At 37.3% G+C, this 24,123-nt stretch overlaps 1 protein-coding gene across 3 annotated transcripts in view; it reads right to left on the bottom strand.

Annotated features, from left to right (window-relative positions):
- Positions 1–24,123, bottom strand: part of EIF2AK4 (eukaryotic translation initiation factor 2 alpha kinase 4) — a 106,913-nt gene that overhangs the window by 15,136 nt on the left and 67,654 nt on the right. For all 3 annotated transcript variants that reach the window (XM_072622554.1, XM_072622553.1, XM_072622555.1), the window contains 10 exons: positions 23,485–23,564; positions 21,898–21,999; positions 18,966–19,019; positions 16,053–16,289; positions 13,687–13,762; positions 13,100–13,221; positions 10,374–10,423; positions 8,465–8,633; positions 4,547–4,663; positions 2,084–2,149 (listed from right to left, as the gene is read on the bottom strand). In XM_072622554.1, the coding sequence (XP_072478655.1) occupies positions 2,084–2,149; positions 4,547–4,663; positions 8,465–8,633; positions 10,374–10,423; positions 13,100–13,221; positions 13,687–13,762; positions 16,053–16,289; positions 18,966–19,019; positions 21,898–21,999; positions 23,485–23,564 (1,073 nt within the window). The remainder of the gene's footprint in view (positions 1–2,083; positions 2,150–4,546; positions 4,664–8,464; positions 8,634–10,373; positions 10,424–13,099; positions 13,222–13,686; positions 13,763–16,052; positions 16,290–18,965; positions 19,020–21,897; positions 22,000–23,484; positions 23,565–24,123) is intronic.

The following is a 24,123-nucleotide window of genomic DNA, read 5'->3' as shown; positions in this document are numbered from 1 at the left end:
AGGTGCCTTCCCCATCTGGTCTACAGAGTCAATTCAGACCCACAAGGGAGGATTAGCACTTCCCTAACGAAACTATGTTTTGTCTTACCCACTTTTCCCATCTTCCCCTCATTCTCTTCTTCAAACTCCACTTTGGGACTACAAGACCCAAAACTGGCTTTAGGCCAGTGGGTGAGGAAATGGGTAATTGCTGAGTTAACTGTAAGGCTGATCTAGGACAGTCTAAGAATCCTCTATGACAGAAGCCTCGTTTTTGGGCTGCAAACCTTTAATCGCTCCCATGCACTGGTTTTCCTCTTCTAGGAACTGAGTCCTTTGGCAAGAATGAAGAAGGAATTGACAAAACAAAAAAGACCACCAAATACTTTGCTTTCATGTAAAGATTACTGTTTTCTTCCTATCTGAATAACTGGCCATAATATCATAGGATAAGAAAATGGAACTATAATTGGTTTAGTTCAAAATTCTGCACAATGTATCTGTGTATCATTTTGATATTTTTATACAGAAATGGGTTCATATTCAAACTGGAAAATGATACTTGCTAGAGTGTAGAAGAAAGCCCGATTTAAAGCTTTTAAAAACAATGGTATTAAACAATTTTATTGCATGAAGAAAAAGTTTTTAAAAGTTCAAATCCAGTTCCAATATTTGTCCGGGTACTTGTGTTAAAAATAAAATTATTAATAACAAAAAACTTTTATTGACTTAACCCCCCCTCAAGACTCCATTTATTATCTTAAACCCAACATTAGCCTAAAGATTCAGAAGCCCTGTTTCTAATCCTAAAACTATTTAGCTGTGTGACCTTCACCAAATGATTTCAGTTTCTTCCTTTGTAAAATCTAGCTCTAAAGTTCTATGAGAGACTATGACTCTGCATTTTAACCTTGCATTTGAATAGGCTTCTACTGTTTGTAAATGGACTGGTTTCTGCCCATAGATGAATGTGTATATATCCAATCTTTTCTTTGGAAATGGTACTATTTGTTGGTTACACTATACAATGGTAGTATCACTTCCAAACTGGAATGGCTTTTACGCTGAACTTCTTTTGCTAGACAAATGACTTCGTTTGTCTTTGCAACTGTTCGGGAGAATTTCTTTTAAGGTCTTATTTGTGCACTTAGACAAACTCTTTAAAATTTTATTTTATGGAATAAAGCTATGCAATCTATGGAATATGGAAGCTATGGAATAGAGTGCTACGTGTACCTCCAAAAACTTTTGGGGAGATTAGCCAAAAGACTTAACTGAATCTCAACAGGAGCTGAAAAGCTAAATGTGATAATACTTATTTTGAATCTTTGCCCTGGGTTGTATCCAATTGGGGTTTTGAAGCATCCTGCATGCTTACCACACAATCATCCAACTCTCAATTGGGAGGGTGCTAAGGCTCAGAAAGAGTCCTTATTTCTCTGACATCAGAATCATGTCTGGACTCCTTGCTTTGTCCTCACTGAACCACAGAAGGGTGCATCATTATGTCACAGTTCAATTTGTTGAAGTGGTGAGACAGAGACAAAGTCCTGTTCTAGCCCAAAGATTATTCCCTAATTTTCAAGATAGCTCAGAATTAAGCATGGGAGCAAACAATGTGCCAGAAAAGCAAGAGCTGTCTTCTAGTTCTGAAAAGGAGTTGAAAAGAACTCAGAAAAATCCAAGTAAATTTTCTTAGTTCTGCCCACTATTCTAGTACCATATAGTTTATTTCAGGAGACTATGACTAGTCCTCTATCTTGGCACAGCCAGGGGGGCTGTACCAAAGCACTGTCTAACAAAAAGGGGTTGTAAAAGAAAGTGACTAGTGACCAGGAAAGAACACGGTGATTACAGTACATTAAAAAGAACCATGGAGAGACATTCTTTGGGATCACAGTGTTAGTGCCACCCCCTCCCTTAATACAGTGAGTTGCTATGGTACCTGTTAACACTCATGGGAAAAAAAAAGCCAAAACTGTGTTTGAAAGGTAGTATAAAGTGCTCTTACCTTGCTAGAAAAAGAATATGGTGACATTTTATGACATGACAGATTATAGAGTAAGCTGTAATAATGTGCTACATACTGTTAGAAGGTACTTACGCTGTTAGAAGACAAAGACAGATTGCAAAATTTAGCTTCTACTTCTCTCCTAGTCAGTTTTTCAGTCTATGCAAAAGAAAACAATGTTAAGATGAACAAATTTCAGTTTCCTTGTAAATGACTCTCAGTGACATAGTTTCCAGGCTAATCTTTATTTTCTATGGCAGAAAATTGTTCCCAGTCCTGAAAGGAAGGGGCTGATTCCATACTTAAAAATATTAATCCAAGTATAATTTTACATACAAACGTTTACTAAAGTTATTGCAAAATCTAAAAACTCTGATGTAGACAAATTAAAACAGATCAACATGCTTGTTAAAATATGGCTGATCAAACTTGATCATAGATTAAAGTCTCCAAGGAAGGGCAGACATATTACAAAGGAAGCGTGTGATTTCTTGAATGAAGACTACTTTTATTTGTAGTAGTGTTGTTTATCTTTCATTCTCGCAGAGGATTATGACCTCAGGGAGGTGATGCCACGACATTGGACTGAAGTGAGGGAGGGCTGTGCAAAGTCACCAGCCTCACTTTCTCCTTCAGAGCCATCTGGGTCCAGTGGCAAGATACAGACCAGGACAACAGGAGATGAGCCTAGATATGGCGGGAGGACATTGGCCTCTTTAAGCTAAGGTCATTCTCCTGTCTCAGTTTGATTGAGGCAACACCTATTTGGTGATTAAGGCTAGGTAAGAAACGAGGCAAGTCTCTTTTACTTAGTCAAAAAAAAAAAAATCAATCTGGGAGGGGAAGACCCTCAGGGTTTCTGCCCAAAACAGGAACAACTGCTGAGCCAATCAGAGCCCAAAGGCCTGGGATCTATTGTTGGCCAATCAATGAGAGCCAGAGTGATGTGGGTTTAAGGCATGGTACGTAAGAAAAATATCTAGCCCATAAGATATCTAGTGAGGTTTCAGCAATCAAAATTTACATTCCTTTGGGCAGAGCACCCTCAGATAAGGGTATGATACCCTATGTGGACAAAGGGGAGCAGCACTACAACTACACAATAATAATAGCTGACAGTTATAAAGGGTATGCATGATCCCTTTTCATCCTGTACAGTCCTGTAGTGAATATTATATTATTAATATACTGTGAATATTACTGTCCTCATTTTAAGAATGAAGAAGCTACAGTTCAGACAGCTTAGGTGACTTGTCCTGGAGGATGAAGCCAGGAACAGCATGGCAGTATGGGTAATGGATGTGATAGGAGGATTGGGAGGAAAGGATTTAAGCAACATCTGGCCCCTTAGCTGGTATTAGTTACACCAGATCATTCAATTTGGCACAGCTGTAGCAGGCTGTCGCTACTGACAAGTCACCAAAGTCACGTTTGCCTATTTCTTGTGATCCATGGAGCCCATGTCACCTTCATGCCTGTGCAGCAGCCCCTTTGGGGGGAAATGAGTGCATAGACTGTTTTCAGGGCTCGTATTTTTAAAGACCAAGGCAGGTTAACCCAGGGAAGCAGAAATCACAGTTAAGGTTTTCTAAGTTGACATAATTAATTTCAAAAAGTCTAACAGGAAACAAACCCAACAGAAAGTCAGGCAATTAGGTCAAAGTAGGTGTCACAAATCCAAAAATGACTTTTATCATTATTGAGGGAAGAGGGAGAAAAATAGTCAGAAATAGCCTGTAACATTTTCATTCTTTTCCCCAGTCTCCCTCTATTTATTAACAAGAAATCAAACCATTATAGGTTCTTTGCCTGCAGAAACAAGATAGTGAAGTTGTCTACTGATATTTAAATAACATTATTCCAGTCTTTTAAATTTAAAGATGTCTTCACACATACCCCCTTTTTCAAATTCATAACTTTTTATTTCTGTGCATCTTATTACCTAACCACCTTGTTTTTCTATTCCCTTCTGCTAAAATGCTCAGTGCTATCTGAGAGCCACAGGGAGATAGGCATTCAGTAAACATGACCTATGAGCAGGATCTGTAAGAGAGGTTCAATTTCAGGTCACATATTTGTTCTGATTTAATATAAAGCATTTATGAACTACTTTCATATTGCAAAGAAACTTCAAATAACCAGTTTCATGCTTTTTTTCTAAATGTTCAATTGGCCACATTAATTTCTTGAGAAAATAAAATGTTTACGAACTACTCAAAGCAATTTGTAGAACAGTTTCACCTACTAATCTGATAACATTCTAGGTGAGAATAATACAGCAACTGTACTATTTTCTCTGCTATTGTAGCAACCTATGCTGATCCCTAGATTTGCAAACATCTATGAAGGCTATGGACTGGTATATAATCCAAAGATTCTATTAATTATTTGCATTTTGGGATAATCTACGCGGAGGATTTCCCTTATCATTTTGAACACTAGAGTTGGATGAAATAAATAGTTCTAAATCTGTAGCAATAAAACGATAGCTATACCTTATATTTCTCCATGAACACTGACACGAAGTACTTACACGTAAAGTCACCATTCACTTACCACGGCATCATACAGAATGATATAAACTTGATTGAGCTTATCTTCTGGGATCCCACAGTATAAGAGTATTGCTTTCAGCATGGCAGTGTGGTTCAAATAAATATTGTAATTTCTTTCCTAATATGAAGGAAAAATATTTATTGGCGTTTAGGTATAGAAAAAGATGCTCCACTCTATTTACAAAACTGCCTTTTTTTTTGGTGGTGTTTGGTCATTAACTTTTTCATTACAACACTTAAACCAAAGGCTTTCAATCTACAAGGTGCTGGAAGTCTACTTTGGCTGAGAACCAAATTACTCAGGAACTAGAAGGCAGAAAAGATGAAGAGGGTTGTCATCTAAACTCTTGGAAGTTTCTAGTTGGTCTGTCAGGCAGCTAGGTGGTGCAGTGGAGAGAGCACCAGTGCAGGAGTCAGGAGGACCTGAGTTCAAATCTTACTTCAGATACTTGACATTCACTAGCTGTGTGACCTTGGGCAAGTCACTTAACCCCAACTGCCTCATCCTGGGTCATCTCCAGTCATCCTGATGAATATCAGGTCTCTGGATTCAGATGGTTCTGCAGGAGAAATGAGGCTGGTGACCTGCACAGCCCTCCCTCACTCAAAACAAAGTCAAGTGCAAGTCATGACATTATTTCTCTGATGGCATGGTCTTCTTTGGCAACGAAGGATGAACACACACAGTTGGTCTGTCCAGTGGAGGACTTAAGGCATGATTGTTTGCATTGCCAACAGGGCACTTTATACATGATGAGCCTCTCATGTTTTGAAGTATAATTTTGGTTCAAAGGAATATCATGGGGTACAAACTAGAAATTATTGATTATATTTATACTTATCATACTTTTGCCTCAGTTCATGGGAGAAATAGAGCTTTACTTAAAGGTCACTAGAATGCTAAATAATATCTACTTGCAAGAGTGCATGCAACTTAGTTCTGTAGAAATTATCCTTCCAACATGCCAAGAACATGCGTATATTAAGTTAAATATCTTATTTACTCAGCACTATACTAGGTGTTGTGGAAAATAAAGGAAAAACAGAAGACTGGGTCCCCATCTTTAAGGAGCATACAATCTAGTTGGAAACAAAATTAACAATGAAGTGACAAAAAACTCAGGCAGTATATGTTTAAATGTAAAGTACAAGCTGTAAGAGTAGGCGGAATTCAGAGGAAGGAGATATCAGCGAAGTCTGGTATAACAGCTTCAAGGCAGATTTGAAAGATGGGTTTGACATGGAAAGGGAAGAAGTGAAGGGGCATTGTAAGTAAAAACAACAAAATGAAGGAAGGTACAAAGAAGGGAACAGAGGCTGGGTATCTCGAGGCTAGTAGGAGATTGGTCTTACTGGAGTGGGGGGCAGAAGTCAGGGAGTAGTGGGAAATAACACCAAATAGGAACGATACCATAATATGAACAACCTGGGAAACTAGGATGATGAGTTTAGATTTCATATAGTGAGTAACCATGAAAAGTTTCTGAACAGCCACCCAATAAATGTGGCATTTATAAAAGAATCCATTCAATTCTATACACTTCTAAAAAAAGTAATCTGCTTCCATTTCCCCAGACATTTACCTCTACAACTCCTTGCAATCTATCCCCCCCTAAAACTGCTTTCTCCAGAGAAGCTAATGCCCTTCTCACGGCCAACTCCAGAATCATCTCCCTGATCTCTCAAAAAGTGCTGGACGATGCTGACCATCCCCTTCTTAATACTGTTTACATCCCTAGCTCCGATCACATTCTTTTTCCTGATAGAGACTTTACTTCTTTCTCCTTCTCTTGCATCTTAAGTATGGCTGTTTTTGCAAGGTTCAATGCTTTGCCCTGGTCCTCTTTGCTTCTCACTCGATGCCCTCTCTCAGTTATTTAATCTATTCCCATGGCTTTGTCACCTCCATGCAGACAGCTCCCAAATTTAGACCTCTACCTTTCCAACTCTTCAAAGATCTCCAGTCCTCCTTTTCCAATTGCCTCTTCAAATTGATGCCTCTTTAAACTCAACACATCCAGAACCAAACTCATCATTTTCTTCCTAGAAACTTGCACCATTCCCTACTTTTCTATTTCTGTTGTTGACATCACCATCCTTCCAGGATCAAAACCTCAAAGTGATCCTTAACTCTTCCATTTACCTCATGTTCCAGTTCAAATCCCATTGATCCTACATACAAAACAGTTCTTGCATCTGTCCCTTATCACATTTCATTTGAAATATAGCAATAATTTTGTAACCAATCTTCCTATTTGTAATCTCTTTCTTTTCTAATCCATCCTTCACATGGCTGCCCAAATAATCTTCATAATAAACTATTCTTACTCTATTACATAACCCTTATCCTCAAACTTCCACAGCTTCCCACTACTTACCAAATAATGTAGTAACTCTTGATCCTGGCATTCAAGATCCTGCACAGTCTGGGTCCACCTTTCCAACCTTATCTCATACTTTACTTTACAGAGACCCCTTACAGAGTCTACATGCTAATCAAACTAGATTCTTCACTGTTCTTTGTTCCAGTTCTGCCCTCTCCTTTTCCATGCCTTTTCTCACTCTGTTCTCCCTACCTAAAATGAATTTCATCCTTTAACCCCATCTCTTCTGGCTGAAGTTCCTTCCTTCAAGGTCCAGTTCGGACTCCAAGTACTCCATGAAGCTTTCCTTAATTTTGCCTAACCACATATCCGTTCTCCAGCTGAAAGTGATCCCTCCTCTTTAAATTTTGCATATAGTTTGCTGGAACCTCTTCTTTATATTTAATGATAATAAGAGCTTAAATTTATACAGCATTTTAAGGTTTTGGTTTGGGGTGAGCCTACGAGTCAATTTGCATAGAGAATCCCAGGGGGGAAACTCTTTACCAAAGGAGATCCACACCTAGTTCACAATCTGAGGTCTTCAAGATTTGCCTGGGAAACTAAGAGGTGAAGTGTGCCTAGGGTCACAAAGTCAGCATGTGTAATAGGTGGGACTCAACACCAGGTCTTCCTGACATCTAAGGGCAACTCTTTATCTGCTTCACTAGAGGTGTCAAACTCAACCAAGCCAAGTGCCTCAAAATATTTGGTCAAATAAGAATACAACACAGATAACTGTTAATTTGTGGTTTTCTAAGTCATGCTTACCCATAGGGTTTCTATTAGAGTCTGACAGCCCAGTGCTGCACCAAGACTGTCTCTGTGCTATAAGGCTTTGCAAACCATCCTCACAACAGCCCTGTAAAGTAGCTACTATAGGCATTGTCATCCTCATTTTACAGATGAGTAACCTAAGGCTCAAATAGGTTGTGACTTGTTCTGAGTCACAGAGCTAGGAAATGCTGAAGATGAGAGATTCAAATCCAGGTCTCCTGACATGAAGCTCAGTGCTCTTTCTGCTCTCCCTCCTTGCCTCCACTTTCACTTTGAAGATTCCCTTTTTAACACTTCATTAATTTAGCACTTAGTTAATTTGGCATTTAATTGTTCCTTTACCTGATTTTCCAGTACTGTGCAGTCTTCTTATATTCATCACATTATACCTTGTAACAAAGTTTTTAGTGTAAATGTTCCATCAACTTTCTACGAGTCAAGTGCCTTAAGGAGAGGGATTATATATTATTTCATTTTTGCATTTGTATTAATGTTTATGTGTACAACGCACAGTGCTGCTAGTCTATATTTTGGTCTTTGGAAAAACTACAGGAAAGGAATCCTTCTGCTCCCTTCCCATCCTCCCCCAATAATTAGAATTTCAAGTTAGAATCAAAAGTCATATCATCAAATCACTTTCAGTGGAATGCTGTTTACCAAACCTTGGCATTTACTATAAACTTAAGGAACTATAGATTTGATTCAACAATAACTAATTTACTGGAAAAAAGAAATCTATAGGATGAGAGATCAGTGTATATTAAAATATGGAAAGAAACCTGAAGCACTGGAAACTCTTGGATGATCTCATATATGGTGTAGATTATTTCCGCAGTGGGCAGAAAGCTGTTGCTAGTAGAAGTGACGATATCAAAGGCACATTCCAGAATTTCTTTGGGATGGCAGCGATCTAACTTGCGTGGTCTGAACACACGTTCTATACAGTATCTAGAGAAAGAAACCCAAAGTTCTAAGATTACTTACTGTACTCTAATGCTTACAAAAATAGTATAGAAATTCATAGGAAATGAGTAAGAAAACTCAACTGGTAAAGTGTTTATTAAGATACTAGGGTTGTGTGGCCCCATGGCCAGTACGGTAGTCATATCTTAATGAAGGGTGTTAAGTTCTATAGTCAAAAATGAGCTGTTAAGACTTAAAGATGAAAATTCTATGTAGTAGAAAAATCACCCTTGAATCCCTACAAAGTATGAGACAATCTTTAAATAGTTTCAGCTTAGGAAGGGCTTGGGTCTCTTTAAGAAAGACTAGTTTGTTTTAGAGAGCAGATGAATTTGGAAACAACTGAATGAAAATTTTATTTTTTAGGACATTCAAATAAACTGTTATAAAAGAGACCTACTCAAATAGAAGAAAACTAAAATAGGTAAAGACTTAGCTGATAGGAAAACTGATGACTAGGTAAAAATATTCTTGAAAGGGTTTCACACTTAAGTGTGAAAGGGATCTTACACCATATAACTGTTACTTATTTTCTGCTTTACTGTGAGGAAAGAAAAGACATAAGAATTTCAAAGGAAAGGTAACAGGCATCTTTTAGCAGATCAAGAAGGCTAGGATGGCCAAAATGGTTGTTTTTCTCCATTGCTCCCCGCAAAGCCTGATTAACTAGATTGTTTATGGGAATGATGTGAGGAGGAGATTCTAGGATCATAGATTGTCTATGGGAATGATCTGAGGAGGAGATTCTAGGATCATACTTCATGACACTGAAGAGAGATGTTCACGCTAGGAGAGGCAGGGGGGAGTATCAGGCCAATGTAAGGGAAAGCAGAGCAATCTTTCCTATTCCATGTTCATGCTGAGGCATGCACTCATTAAAGTGAATGAATGAAGCTAATGAAGAATGCCCCCTACAATATTCAAGTTTTTTCTCTTGCTTTTGCCTAGTATCTACAGCTGAATCCAAGTTAAATGCATTTGTAGACTTCACTGTGTGCAGAGCTGAAATGTGATCTATGTTCTGATTCAATTTGACCACTGACAAACTTTGTGTACCTTGGTTACTTTACTCTGAAGATATTACCATGGCAAAACATTTATTATCTCTTAGTGCTTATATCCCACAGAGAGAAGCCATAAATGTCATTCTTATTTATCATTCACTTGTAGCCAAAAGTATATCAGGACAAAGGAATTAAAAAATTCCATTAAAATGCTTTGGTTTCATGTGAAGAATGGTGCTTATAAAATGAAATGCCAAATTAGCAGCAATGCCACTGGGTCTTAGGAGGATATGTTAGCTTTGGTTCTGCTTGTTACTTAAATGTGCTCTACAGACATGGATCCCTAGCATCCAGGTTTCAAGTTGATTTTTACTAGGCTTCACTTTAAGTGTTTCTCTGTCCAAAGTTACCTGTAATAGGAAGTTTTAGACATGATATCATCTATTCCTCAAATTAAGCTATACAAAGAATCACCTATGACCAGATATGCTCACAAACAGCCATTTGTGAAAATAATTAGTGATGAAGTTCAGGAATACTTGACAGCACAGAAAAGACTGCTGTTAACTCTAGTGAAGTTGATTACCACAAATCTTCCTTATGAGAAAGGCAGTCCTGTCAACCTTTGAAGAGTATTCCAAACCCAACAGTTGAGTGCTGAGTTCTTTATGATACTGTACGTAGTTCAGAAAAGACAATACTCCCTCCACCAGTTTCTTACCGTTTCAAATTTGAGATATTATTTCTAGCCACATATCTTGCAAACGGAATCTGAAAATATAACCAAAAAATGTTTTCAGATTAACATCTTAAAAGTCCATGCTCTTCCATAAGCTTTGGTGACAATATCAGTAAAAGACAGATATGCTGTCACCAGTTATCATGTTATGTATGTATTTATGTTTGAAACAAGCTACATTTTGATTGTATCAAATGGAAACTCATATTTGCTGACAGTCAGTGTCACGGTTATTCTGATTTCTGTGAGATTATTTTTCATGGATGATCTGTGGGGGTATTTATAGTAATTGAACCATGACAGGCATCTAGTACCTTGTAGGAATTTTCCTGAATTTCTCCAAGGGAATCCTTAATAAATTCCCTCCTGAAAAATTCTCCACTATAACCACCTAACCACAAATAAGTAACTACATTATGTGCTATTTTCAGATTATCTTCCAGAAATTAATTATCCCAGGGGGTAGCATTAGTATAATATGGGTCAGATTCCGCATAGGCAGCCAGGCATTTTCCTCTCATATGTGAATAGTACATAGAAAGTAAGTGCTGCTTATAATTTTGAACATTTTTTTCCCTGCCAGCATTTAGAGAATGAAAAGTCAATTTTAAATATAATTGAACAATAACCATGCCACTTATTTTCTTTTATATCTTTCTTTATCAAACCCCAAGTATCTTTATCTCACCATTTAATTAAATATTAGCATTAAAATAACAATAATACTCCCTATATTTATACTCTATAGAAAGAGGGGATAAACAGAAATAACATGAAAAATCAGCCAAAGAAGTGGCGATCACAAATCAGTGCTTTGTTCAGTTCTGGATAAAGCTGTGCCCAAGGCAGGGCAGCTTATTTATTAACTTCTTTGATTATTTATTTAATATTTTATTTATGTCTTTTGTTTATTTTACTGATGCACTATTACTTCTCAATCACTACCACCCATTCTCCCCAATAGGACCATCTCATGACAAAACCACATTTAAATAAAAACAAACTGGTGATGGGGAGCAGTGCAGAAAGGTTAGGCATATACAGAGTTGCTCAGCTGGATTCTTTTAAATCATGCCTCACATGTGATGTGGCATTTGGAAAACAAAGGGAAAATTTCAGAGTTCAACAAAATCACAGGAAAATGTCAGTACTGGCTATAGAAAATGACAAGGCACAGAAAAAAAAATTAATTGGGGGCCCTGTACTTGTAGGAGTATAGAAAAATTTCATTAACATATAACCTAACACCTGTAATACAGCAGACATACCACAAGGTGAGCTGATGCTGATTTAAGGTTGCTGAAGTTCTTTAGTCATTTTTCAGTTGTGTCTGCCTCTGTGACCCCATTTGGGGTTTTCTTGGCAAAGAGAAAAGAATGGTTTACTGTTTCCTCTCCTAGCTTATTTTATAGATGAGGAAACTGAGGCAAACAGGTCACGAGGATACTAACTGACTGAGGTTGGATTTGAACTCAGAAAGCTGAGACTCTTCCTGACTCCAGGCCTGGCTCTCTCCACTGCACCACCCCGCTGCCCAGCATTTAATCTATTAGGGCTTAAAACTGCACTCAGATTTTTCAGGGCACTGCAAGATGGTGAGCAGTTCCCCAGGTCTCAGTGCGTTAGTGTAGGCAGGGTGTGTTTATCCCCATTTGGCTATGAGTTCTAATTCTGAACTAATTCTTTCACTGTGGGAATCCGCACAATCCAATTCAAAAAATGATTGCGGAGCACCTACACTGTGTAGTCATCGAGGGCACAAAGATCGACATGACACAATCCTGCCCTAGAAAAGCTAACAATACGCCAGCGTAGAGCTCAGCGTTTGCTCCTCTGATAATTCACGCACTAGCATCTTTCAGAGAGGGGGTGCTCAGCAAATACCTCTTGGAAAGCTGGGAACACAACTAACAATTATTGAATACTCCAGCTTCTCCACATAGAGAACTGGATAAACTGAGGCACTGGGAAGATTAACAAATGACAACTAGAATTCAGTCTTCTGTAAAAACAATCCTTCATGCTGCCTCTCATCCCCAGCCTCAGACACACAGCATGGTAAAGAAATGCTGGTCACAACAGCATTTTGGGAATCAGTTAAATAATTAGGAGTTATAATAGCAAAAGTGTGTCCAAGAAGACAACTAGAGGGTCAGGCTTAAGAAAAAAATAGCAACCAATTAGCACAGTCACTGATGTTGTATTGATTTAATTGAGTTAAAATGCTGTCAAGTCAGAAAATGGAAAATTGCTGCGAAATATAATATACACTCCCTTATTTCATGCAGCCACATCATGCTGTCATTACTATCAAGATGACTAGTGTTCTGGTCAGTGTTATGTGTTGGTGTTTAGATGTCCAGACTCCAGGAAAGGATACTCCAGAGTCTATGGGCACAAGTGTCTACATTATCACAACTAATTTCTGGGCTGCTGAAAAGACTTGGAGCCCAAGCATCTTTTGGACTTCAAGAGCACTCTTTACTCTGACTCATTCTCTCTAAAGAAGAGTTAAAACCAAAGAAGGTCATGTAAGAAATGGTAACAATGGATACATAAACCACCTGTATGGAACAAAAGTTCTAGTATACAAAAGAGAAATGCTAAAAACAAACCAACAAACCAACAACCCAATTCTAATGAGATTCAGTAACAAATTCATAGGTTGTAAAAATCCAGCCTGAAAAACAGAACATTCCTGAACTCACCCTGAGATCGTAGGGAAGCATCACCAACATTCCGCTGTGGTCCATGAACAAGGCTGCTTCACTGTGCTCGTACATTTGTCTATTTCGGGGAAGCAGCAGTGGGGTGCACAACTCGACGGCTCCTGCACCAAACGGGCAAACTGTAATTAACCACTGAGTTCTCATACTCCCCAGGAACCAACTCAAATTGAAACATAAACCAGACAATTAAGGCTATGTCACTGGGGATCATTATAAAAGTTAGACTAATCCCTGTGTGCCGCTCCTAAGTCATTATTAATTTCTATTTTATTCTGCATATTCTACACAGAGTGAACTCATGTACAATGAGACATAGCAGTCCTCTCATAATTATAACGGTGATTATCCAACTTTATTTTAAAAGCAAAGATGCTATTCTCTTAAATCAATTTCTCTTCAAAAAGCTGAAATATAAAAATGGGCTTAAATTTCACCTGTTATATCAATTACCTATAACTGGATTTGAAAACAAAAGTATATTTAGGTTTTATTCAGATCCACTGCCACTACTTTCTAACAGTGAAAAAGCAAGAAGGGTAACAAAATGAGATTAAAAAAGGACTCACCATGTCTCTTGAAGATGCGGATAATGGTCTCACACACATGCTGCTGTATCTTGGCTGTACGGATAGAGAAGCTACCCTAAAATACAATCAAGACAATTAAAGTACCACTCCAAGAGGGAAAACAGCTTCTCTCTCTAAAAGAATAATGAGTTGGTTGGTGGTATCATAGTGTACATTTGTAAGATCAAATAACAAGGTCTCAGAGTCGTATTTCTAAACATCTTTAGGGAAGGAGGTTCTAGCATCTTTTAACTTGTTTCATAATGATCTTTATTCTAAACAGAGGTCATATGCTGCACAGCGAAGGAAAACTCTTACACAGAAACACATAGTTTGATTACATTGAGGGACTGCCAGACGCCAAGGCCCAAGACAATCTGGATGCCAGGTACCAAGAATATGGAAACAGATTATCTTGCTATTGCAATTCTCAGAGGTACTATGAATAATGGAGGCCATTCCTGTGATCACAAATTGCTTCTCCTTGCTTTCCTAGGGGGTTAGTTCTCTAGGAGAAATCTTTGAAAGGAAATCCTGTAACAGTGGTGGCAGAAGGGAATCTTCCAAGAATAGCAATACTGATGGTAATCAGACAGTAAACACTTATTAAATGCCTACTATGTGCCCGATACTTTGCTAAGCAATGAGATATAGAGAAAGGCAAAATATAATGCCTGATATGTCAAGAGGCTCCCCAGTCTATTGGGGAGACAACATGCAAACAACTATGTACAACCAAGCCATATATAGGATAAATTGGAAAAATCAAGGGAGGGAAGCCCTAGAATTAAAGTGGAACAGGAAAGTCTTTCTTTGCTGGGAAAGGAAGAAAGTAGAAGGTAGAATTTTAGCTGGGTCTTGAAGGAAAGCAGGAAAATCAAGCGGTGGAGATGAGAAGGGAGAGTGCTCCACGTGTACAGGACAGCCAGTGAACCTACCCAGGGTCGGGAAATAGAGCAACTTGTTCTAGGAAGAGCAAGGATGCCAGCGTCCCTGGGTCACAGAGTACGTGGGCAGAGGTAAGAAGGCTGGAAAAGAGTGGGCTATAAAGGGCTTTTAATGCCAAACAGAAGATTTTATATTTGATCCTAGAGGTGAGAGGGAGCCAAAGGAATTTACTGAGTAGGGGAATGACATAGTCAGACCTACACTTTAAGAACATTTCGACAGCTAAGTGGAACTTGGGCTTGAGTGAGGAGAGGTCTGAAGCAGGGAGATCCACCAGCATGCTACTGCAACAGTCCAGGAGTGATAGCAACATGATTTCCTCTTCCTCTCTCATGTTACAGGGTGGGTGACTGGCAATAGTTGTAGAGAAAACTTCTATGTTTGGGTGATTTCAGGCCCCATAGATGCCAACAAATAACTGGAAAACACCCTGATACATGTATCCTATCTTACTCTCTGCATATTCTATGTTGTTCCCATTTAGAATCTAAAACTTTAAGGAGAAATTACCATGTGGTCTTCTAATTTATACAATGCTACGTCAATTCAGCACACTTTAGTACAAAAAAAAAACCACTTCAAACTATAAGCTGAAAGACTCCTGTCAGGACCATGTATATTTAAGGTATATCAGAAGTAACTGGAGTAACATGGGGAAAAGGCAGGTCTAATAATGCCCTATAAAACCAAAGCAGAAACTCAAGAATGTAAGCAACCTGATAAAAATGTGGGATGAGGTTGGTGCTCAGTAAACTTTTCTGAATAGGTTTGAAGAATCAGAAAGCTGGGTGGTCTCTGTGACCCAATATAAAGGGAAGAAAATAAAGTGTCATTTGCATGTATTGGACTTTGTGATCTCTAAGGTCCTTTGTGGCTCTATATAATCTTAAGTACAAGCAATTAAGAAACCACTTTGGCAAACAGGATATATATCCAATAAAGCATCAGACCAACATTTCTGCATATACAAGGACACAAATCTATTTAAACATACATCTGATATTAAAGGATTCTTGCAAATAGCTTTCTAAAACTAACAGGCAAAAGAAAAAAAAAGTGGCTCCTAAAATCTACATTGACCCCATACTCACTATTTCTCTTTTTATTATTCCATATATCAGCACATGGGAAAGAAACTCATGCTCAAAACCGATTCCATGAAAACCAAACCAAAAGTGCAAAGAGCAAATAGGCCTAGTACATTAGAGTTATTTTAGCTCCACTATTTAGTTTGAATTAGAACTGGGCAGATGCTTTAAGCTCTGGGTATTTGGGCTAATGCTTATTATTAAGGGACTTTTTCAGCAACAGCCATCTGATTTAGTGCTGTTCAAGATGACTTAGAATTTCCTGAATCCAGCCTGTGTTGGGTTAAATATGTAGCACGAGAACTGTAAATTCACAGATTTTAAACTCACCTTCAATATATCACTGTCATATGTGTAGTCGATGGCAGGGGAGATACGCTGGGAAAAGATCTGGCCCATCATGGTCCGGTAGGCTTTCCCGTCCACATTGGCCAGAGTGTGGTGCAGAACCTCGTGCAGCTCTGACTCCTCCAGCTGGGGTGGAGGAAGCAGCTCGCTTTTGAGTAGCTCGGTGGCTGTGGGTCGCTTTGCAGGATCGTAATTCAATAGCCAGGAAATGACAGATTTCTACAATCAAAGCCCATGGACATGAGGAACAAGTACCTTTAATGTCTGATAATTTTTTTTTTCACCTAAGCCACACCAAACAGATCTTTGTTGCATTTAGCAGATTTTTAACTGGGATTCTTGCAACCTTTGGTATATTATTAATTACATTTCACATATCTCACTGTTTATAAATTCTATAAATAGTAATTTGTTAAAATGCTGGATGTCCTCTGAAACTTTTCACAATAAAAACAATTAGAGAAGACCAGAACACTTAAAGGCATTCTGAACACTATCAAGATACCAAAAGAAGTGTCAATTCCATACAATAAGATATATTCTTATTACTGTATGTTATAATATAGCTACTGGAATTCCTAAAGCAGGTAAAGCAGCCTGTGTCAATAGACTTCAATTTTGCTACTATTCTTCTAGGTGTATGAAAAGAATTAAAACTTCAAAAGTTTAAGCTTAACCAGCCATCTTGTTTCTAGGTTTCTCCATAGGGGCATGACACTTTCTGCCTGCACTGAGATTTTCAGGGCCATCCTTCCCTTGGTGATGCTGCCACCCATTTTCCAACCCTACAGAACGTTAGTGGTGTTCAGCAGTAAACAGAAGCTCAGAGAAGGAGTTGGTGTGGATCCACACCTTTCTGCAGGGCACTTTCCCTTTGTTTATGGGGAGATAGCGTTACCTTTGAAGAACAAGCAACATTAGTTAATGCTCAGAAGAGGTTCACAAAGCATTTTACAGTTTCATAGTGTAATTAAGTAAACAGCTCCTCATTTCCACTAAAATTCAGTTGTTTTGAATTGAGATTGAATCACTGCAGCTAGCCATTTGCAGTCTGAGGAAGCATTTTTATAACAGGCATGCTGAATTGATTTAATGAGATTTTCTGAAAATTTACACAGTGGAAAACTGATAGAAGTAATAAGCTAGCTTTCCCAACAAAATAGATAGTGCTTTACCAATTTTTTTATGCGTGGAAAAAAAATTCTTTTCATTGCATAGGATATCCTGTCCTACTACCTGCATATTCTACATTGTTTCCTTAAGGGGAAATTACCAGGTGATCTTCTAATTTTATACAATGCTAAGTCAATTCAGTACACTTTAGTACAAAAAAACCACTTCAAACTAAAAGCTGCAAGATTATCTTCAGGACCATAGATTTAAGGGTATTTAACAAATATTAAAAATAAAGATTCTTGGGCCTGGAAGGAATCTTCTTAATTGACTAGTGTAATCTTGTCTTATAGATAAGGAAAGCGAGGCCTATGAAGATGAAACAATTTGTTCAAATTCTAGTGTCCAAAGTCTTATAACTAATTATCTTTCCAATGCTAGTGATAGAATTATCATTTGTTCGTAGTACAGATAAGCTGGGAAGAATAGTTGGCATAGTCATTAATCATGGTTCTGTTTCTAATTCCATTAGGGATAGTAGCCTGTTAATTTGAGTAAGATCCTATGCTATATGCACATATACACACACACATTTCATTAGTGTAGGGAGATAGAGGAAATGAACTTCCTCCATCAAAGTAGATGAGCACCTTCCATCTGACTTCTGATCTTGGGGACAGTGAATGATTAAGTTCCTTGCTGAGGATCACACAGGAGCAATGAGAAGCAGGAAGTAAACTCAGGTTTCTGAGGCTAGCTTTTTATCCATTTCACCACACTGCCTCTTAATGTCTTATTAATTTCTTTAAAAATAACAAAATGAGTCTGGTTTTTTAATAGGAAATGTAAGAGGTATGAAATTCACATATACTTATGAATTCAAACACACTAAGGAAGATGAGTACGATATATGACCCTAGCTAATAAAAGTGTAAACAGGATTTTTAATGACTTTTCTAATAGTTCTTTATTGGTGTAGCCCTTAGCCATAATACATAAATACCATAACAAATAACATGTCAGAAGTAGCAGAGTGCTACCAAGTTGAAAGCTGTTGACCTGTTTCAGTCACTATTTTCATAGGACTGCTGTCCCCCACCCCAAAATGTGGATCAAACCTTAGCAAAACAAACAAACAAAAAAACCCCATTCCCTTGCAATAAGAGAAGGAATCACTGCAGGAACTGTTACGTATATCCGTAATTAGCTTAGAAAGAAATAGATGAATTGATGTACAATACATGAATTTCCACATCGTTCTTTTTTTAAGTTAGCTGGCATTCAGTCTTCAACTGTGACATGTTATAAATGTTGTTTCATATATGAACATAATTATACTTGAAAATGCTCTAATATGAGCTTGTCAGAAACTTGCACATTGTTTTGTTCTCACTAAGCTATTTAAAATCTGAAACTCAACATAATTAAAATTTTAAATGATGTTTTTCTTTCCTACAAAAGTCCAGGTTTTATCTGAAACAAAAAGCTGTAAAAGCACTTCTTCACTGCAGCAGTTAAGTCTAGGGTCCAAACCGTACTTCCAAGGCACAAAGAGCTGCACAAAGGAATTCAGCAGCTTGTTAATTCACTATGCCAACACTGGATTTTTTTATCACGTATTTAAATTTCATAATGTTTTAAATGCTTTATCTTTCAGTATTTCTTTTTTACTTTGTTCCAGGAACACAAGAGAATGACTGGCAGAAATTACTAATTGAAGAAGAAAAATAACAATTAAAACTCAAGACTGAAGACATTATAATTAAAGCATCTGAAAATTACCTGCTTTGTATGTTCTGCATCATCAAAATCTTCTGGAAACTTAGGAGAAGTAGGCTAAGAGGATAATTATATTTGAATTAGCAAATAAATACAGCAAACACTTGGCAAACTACCATAATTAAAACATTTGTTCACCAGAAGTGGAAAAAAAAATAATGCTCTCACAGAAATGACAAGCTCGTAAGAAAAGGATAATCTGAGAACCATCTTGAAATCTGATGAACATTCTGTTTTTACATTTTCAAATTTCTTATTCAAATAAAAATATTTAGTAATAACTGTTTATTAAGAAATATTACTAAAAATGTGGATCACTGAATATCTTAGAACCTCCAAGTCATTTAAAATCTCATACCAAGAAGGTCTGCATCGTTTCCATTACCAGAGGGGCACCATATTTTTAAAAAATTTTATTTATTTTTAGTTTCCAACATTCATTTCCACAAAATTTTGAGTTCCAAATTTTCTCCCCATCTCTCCCCTCCCTCCACTCCAAGATGGCATGCATTCTGATTACCCCTTCTCCTAGTCTGCCCTCCCTTTTGTTACCTCCCTCTCTTATCTCCTTCCCCTTTACTTTCTTGAAGAGCATGATAAATTTCTATACCCCATTGCCTGTATATCTTATTTCCCTGTTGCATGTTAAAACAATTTTTTAACATTTGTTTTTAAAACTTTGAGTTCCAAATTCTCTCCCTTCTTCCCTCCTCACTCACTCTCATTGAGAAGGCAAGCAATTCAGTAAAGGTTATACATGTAGGTTGTGTAAAACACTTCCATAATAGTCATGTTGTGAAACACTATGCTTCCTTCTATCCTATCCTGTCCCCCAATTATTCAATCGTATTTTTATTTTTTAAAATCATAATAAGAGACAGTAACAAATAATCATTCACAGTTAAAGTAACTATAATACACTCAACTCTTCTGGCTAATAATCCTGATACTACATTGATATCATTATAGTAAAAAATGCAGACGTACTTAAAATGAAGGAACAATGTGCTGCTTGAAAAAGAAGAAAGTGTTACATTCTAATTATTAAGGACTCCAACTTTGCACAAAAGACCCTCAGTTAAAACAGGAACAGTATGATAACTTGATTTACTCCAGGAGAGTACAGACAAAGCTTTAAAAACTATAGTAAAGTAGCCCAGGTTTTGCAAATAGTTATCTCTTAGGTGAAAAGCAGGAAGATGGTTCTAAGTATAATGTACTTTCTCAATCATAAGATGCTATTTAATGTAAACCACCAGACCTCCTGCCTCTGCTTAATTACTCTAAATTGGTCCCATATGTACAAAGCAACTACTTTGCGTTTGGTTCCCTTTACTCATCATGCATTTCTGGACATAAGTCAACCTAGTCATATCCCATCCTCTGTCAGATCCTCACACTATTTTCTCATGTATACCATTATCGATGGTAGCCCTTAAGAGAATCCTAGCAAGTGTGAAGACTGAGGCAAAATCACACTATCAGACAAAAGAAGAATGTAAGTGAAAATGTAGTAGGACAAAATGCAACTTCTGATCCAAATTGTATGTTCTTTTCACTGTCTCTCTCACTCCTGTCTCTACATTTGCCACAACCTTTTAAAAATATTTTTGTGCTCATTAATAATAATCTTGCATTTACTAATTTTTAAGGTCCACAAAGTGTTATCCTCATGATAACTATCTTAAAGAGCTAGTATAATAATATATTCACTTCACAGATGTGGAAGCTAAGACTCAGACAATTTAGGCACTTTGCCCCAGTTCATAAAGCTATTAAGATCCAGAGTCAAGTCTCCTGACCTCAGGCCTAGCATTCTTTCTTCTGTAACAGGAAGCTTATCTACCTAATTCTCTCCTCCCCACATCTCTTTCTAACAGTTGTGAAAACAATCAAATCTCTCCCTAAAAGCTTTGGTTCCAGGTGGATTGCCCAGTTGCCAGAGAAAATTTTAGTAATATGAACATGATTCTTACCACATGAAATTCCCCTACCATTTCTGTAGATCTACTCTCTTTTAAAAAATATTTTTATTTTATTTTTTCATTACATTTTAAGTTCTGAACTGTCTCCCTCTTTCCCACCAGAGAAGGCCACCATCTGACACATTTATACATATATGTAAAACCATACTAGGCATATTTCTTTCTACCAGTTCTTCCCTGGAGGTAGACAGCATCTTCCTTCGTAGGTCCTTTGTAGTTGATTGGGATACTTAAAATACTCAGAATAACTTAGTTGTTCCCAGTGTAAACAATATTGCTGTTACTGTATACAGTGTTCTCTTTGGCTCTGTTCATTTCACACTCCATTATTTCATACAAGTTTTTCCATGTTTTTCTAAACTCAACCTGCACATCAGTTCTTACAGCACAGAAGTAGTCTACTGCAATCATAAACCATAATTTGTTTAGCCATTCCCCAATTGATGGGCATCTCCTCAATTTCCACTTCTCTGCCACCACAAAGAGGGCTGCTATTAGTATTTTAGAACATAGAGGTTCTTTTTCTTTTTCTTGATCACTTTGGGAAACCGTCCTAATAGTGGTAAATGCTGGGTCAAAGGGTAAACACAATTTTCTAACTCTGGGCATAATCTCAGATTGCTCTCCAATGTAGATCTACTCTCAATATGATCTGAGTCAAATATAAAGTGTTGGAAATGGAAATGTCTGAGGAAAGTGGCAGTGCTACTACTGATGCTGCCATAAGAAGGGAGACCTGCAGGGCTTGTTCCCTGCTTGAAATGGTTCATTGTAAAGGCAGTTTGTCAAGGCTGGCATGCCTCAATAATTAAGCCTTTTTATTTATGGGAGAAAAACCTTTTTTCATAGGTTTAAATATAAGAAAGTTATGTTGTCATATACTTAAACTTCATGTGATAAAAACCGAGGTCAGTGAGGTACATTTAGGGGGTGAAATCATTGATACATACGTCTCTGAGTTGACTGAGAATAAAGATCCTTTCTGATGCTGTAACCATGGGATGATAGGACATTTCAAAGAAGATGATGCCCAGGCTGAAAAGATCTACTTTCTATGGGAGAAAAAATGGAAATATAAATAATTTAATTGCATTCAGGTTTGACTAGTGATCAAAGTACAATTTCTTAAGAAATTGTAGAATAAGTATTAAATAGCAAAAAAAAAAGATTCAAAAAAATGTCATGGTACAGAAAACTATTTGTTCAGACGATTCACAAAACAAAGGAATAAAAACATAAACAAAATGTTCTATGTTTAGCCTGTGAAGCATTTAATCCAGCTAATCTGAACACTGTACTTGTAAAATCAATTCTATCTGGCTAATGTATATACGGTGTTAGACTAAAATGACTGAAAATTGCAAATCTTGGATACTGATAAAGGACAAAAGAGCTGCTAAAACAGATAAGGCTTGGGTAATACTTTAATTTATTAATCATCTGATGCAGGGCAATAAATGAAAATTTCAAGTTACTCTAAGTGGCCAGAGAGTTGCAAGGTCATTCCAGTCCTGGTAGCAGAATGTTAGCCCCTTGACCAACACTGCCTTTTGTAACTGCATCTCTAATGACTAGCGTAGTGTCTGGAGCATAATAGGCACCTGACTGTTTATGGGTTGACTGTTTAATGTAATAGTAATCATTTTAAAATAATACAGTGAATGAGGAAAGTCCTCATGATTAACTCAAAGAACATAAATGAAAATTCAATTAGAAAAAATACTTAGTAAATATTTGGTAGAAAAAAATCCAAAAGAGCACTGATACTGACAGGATGAAATTCAGAAAACAGTCTTATTAAAGGATAGAGGGATGATAATGTAAACTAATTCACTGTATGCTAGAGTTGCTGAAAATTTTAATCACTTTATTTTTCAACAAAATCAAATAGCAAGGAAGCACAAATCCAGCTTTTCAGAAAGCTAAAAATAAATTTAATTCTAAGTACTAGCAAAAAGTTCCTCTTATACTGGCTTAGATGACCTCTGAGCTCTTTTCCAAATCATATTCTTGTGCGTTTGTGTGAGTGTGTGTGTGTGTGTGTGTGTGTATCTCTTGCTATAAGTGAAAGCTAGTTTTGAACTATGATTATAAGGCTGAGAAAATGATTCTTCATTCAAGATCTTCATCTAAAATGGTTTAGCTAATAGTATGAGGTACAATCTGCAAGGAAATATGCTCAAGTTAAGAGTTTACGGAAATTTTGAGATTCTTCACTGAAAATTTACAAAATGCCATGAGAACATCTGAAAGTATCTCAATTTAACATGCATGCAAAAGTCAAAATTTAAGTGGACAGCACTCCAAAACAAGGTTTTCATCTTCATGGAGCCTAACATGTTGACAGCATGTATAGAATCAACTCACAGCATCTTAACAGTTAAAAAGCAAACAGCAACTGTCCAAACTAGCAAATTTAAAAATAAAACATTTGCGAATGGCCCCAAAGTGATATTATCTTTTAAGCTCATAATAATATTTCATGTTGAAACCCTCTTTGTTTTTCAACAAAAATAAAATGCTCCGTTTCACATTACCTGGTTGTATGAAGATTTCGTGCTTCCTTGGACTTCCGGGCTTACATACAACGCTGTGCCCACCATTCCAGTCAAATTATCTGTGTGGTTGCAGACAGAAAAAAAAGCTTTATATGATAAGAATTCTATGGACATGGCAGAAGGGCCTACAACAAGGGGATTAACGACAGTGATGAACTGAGTCTAATTAATTACTGACAATCCACTTGTCAATGGGGGATTGACAATCCCCACTGAGGGATTTTTTTATGCATGATACAAAAGACTGTCCATATCTCCCTTATGTAGTTAATTACTGACATTCATTGCACTCTACTCAAGGATGCCTTCTAACTGAAGTAAGGGGGAGGCAGCTCCAGATAGGCTAGTATTTTCTATCAACTGAATATGTTCTTAGGAGAAAACCCTTTAGATTGGCCAAAATGATCAGGTAGTCTGACTTCACTGATGTATAGAGCAACAGGTAAGGAAACTCTACCAATGCAGATCTATAGCCATTGTGCAACTGATAGCTGCCTGGGGCACTGAAAAGTCAGATGACTTACCCAGAGCACCACAGTCAGTATTCATCAGAGGTAGGGCTTGAACCCAGCTCTTCTGAATCCTGACCAGCATTTTATCCACCACACCCTCACTGCC

This window comes from Notamacropus eugenii, chromosome 7 (assembly GCF_028372415.1).
Source record: "Notamacropus eugenii isolate mMacEug1 chromosome 7, mMacEug1.pri_v2, whole genome shotgun sequence".
Lineage (NCBI taxonomy): Eukaryota > Metazoa > Chordata > Mammalia > Diprotodontia > Macropodidae > Notamacropus > Notamacropus eugenii.
This window is presented reverse-complemented; position numbering and strand designations above follow the sequence as displayed.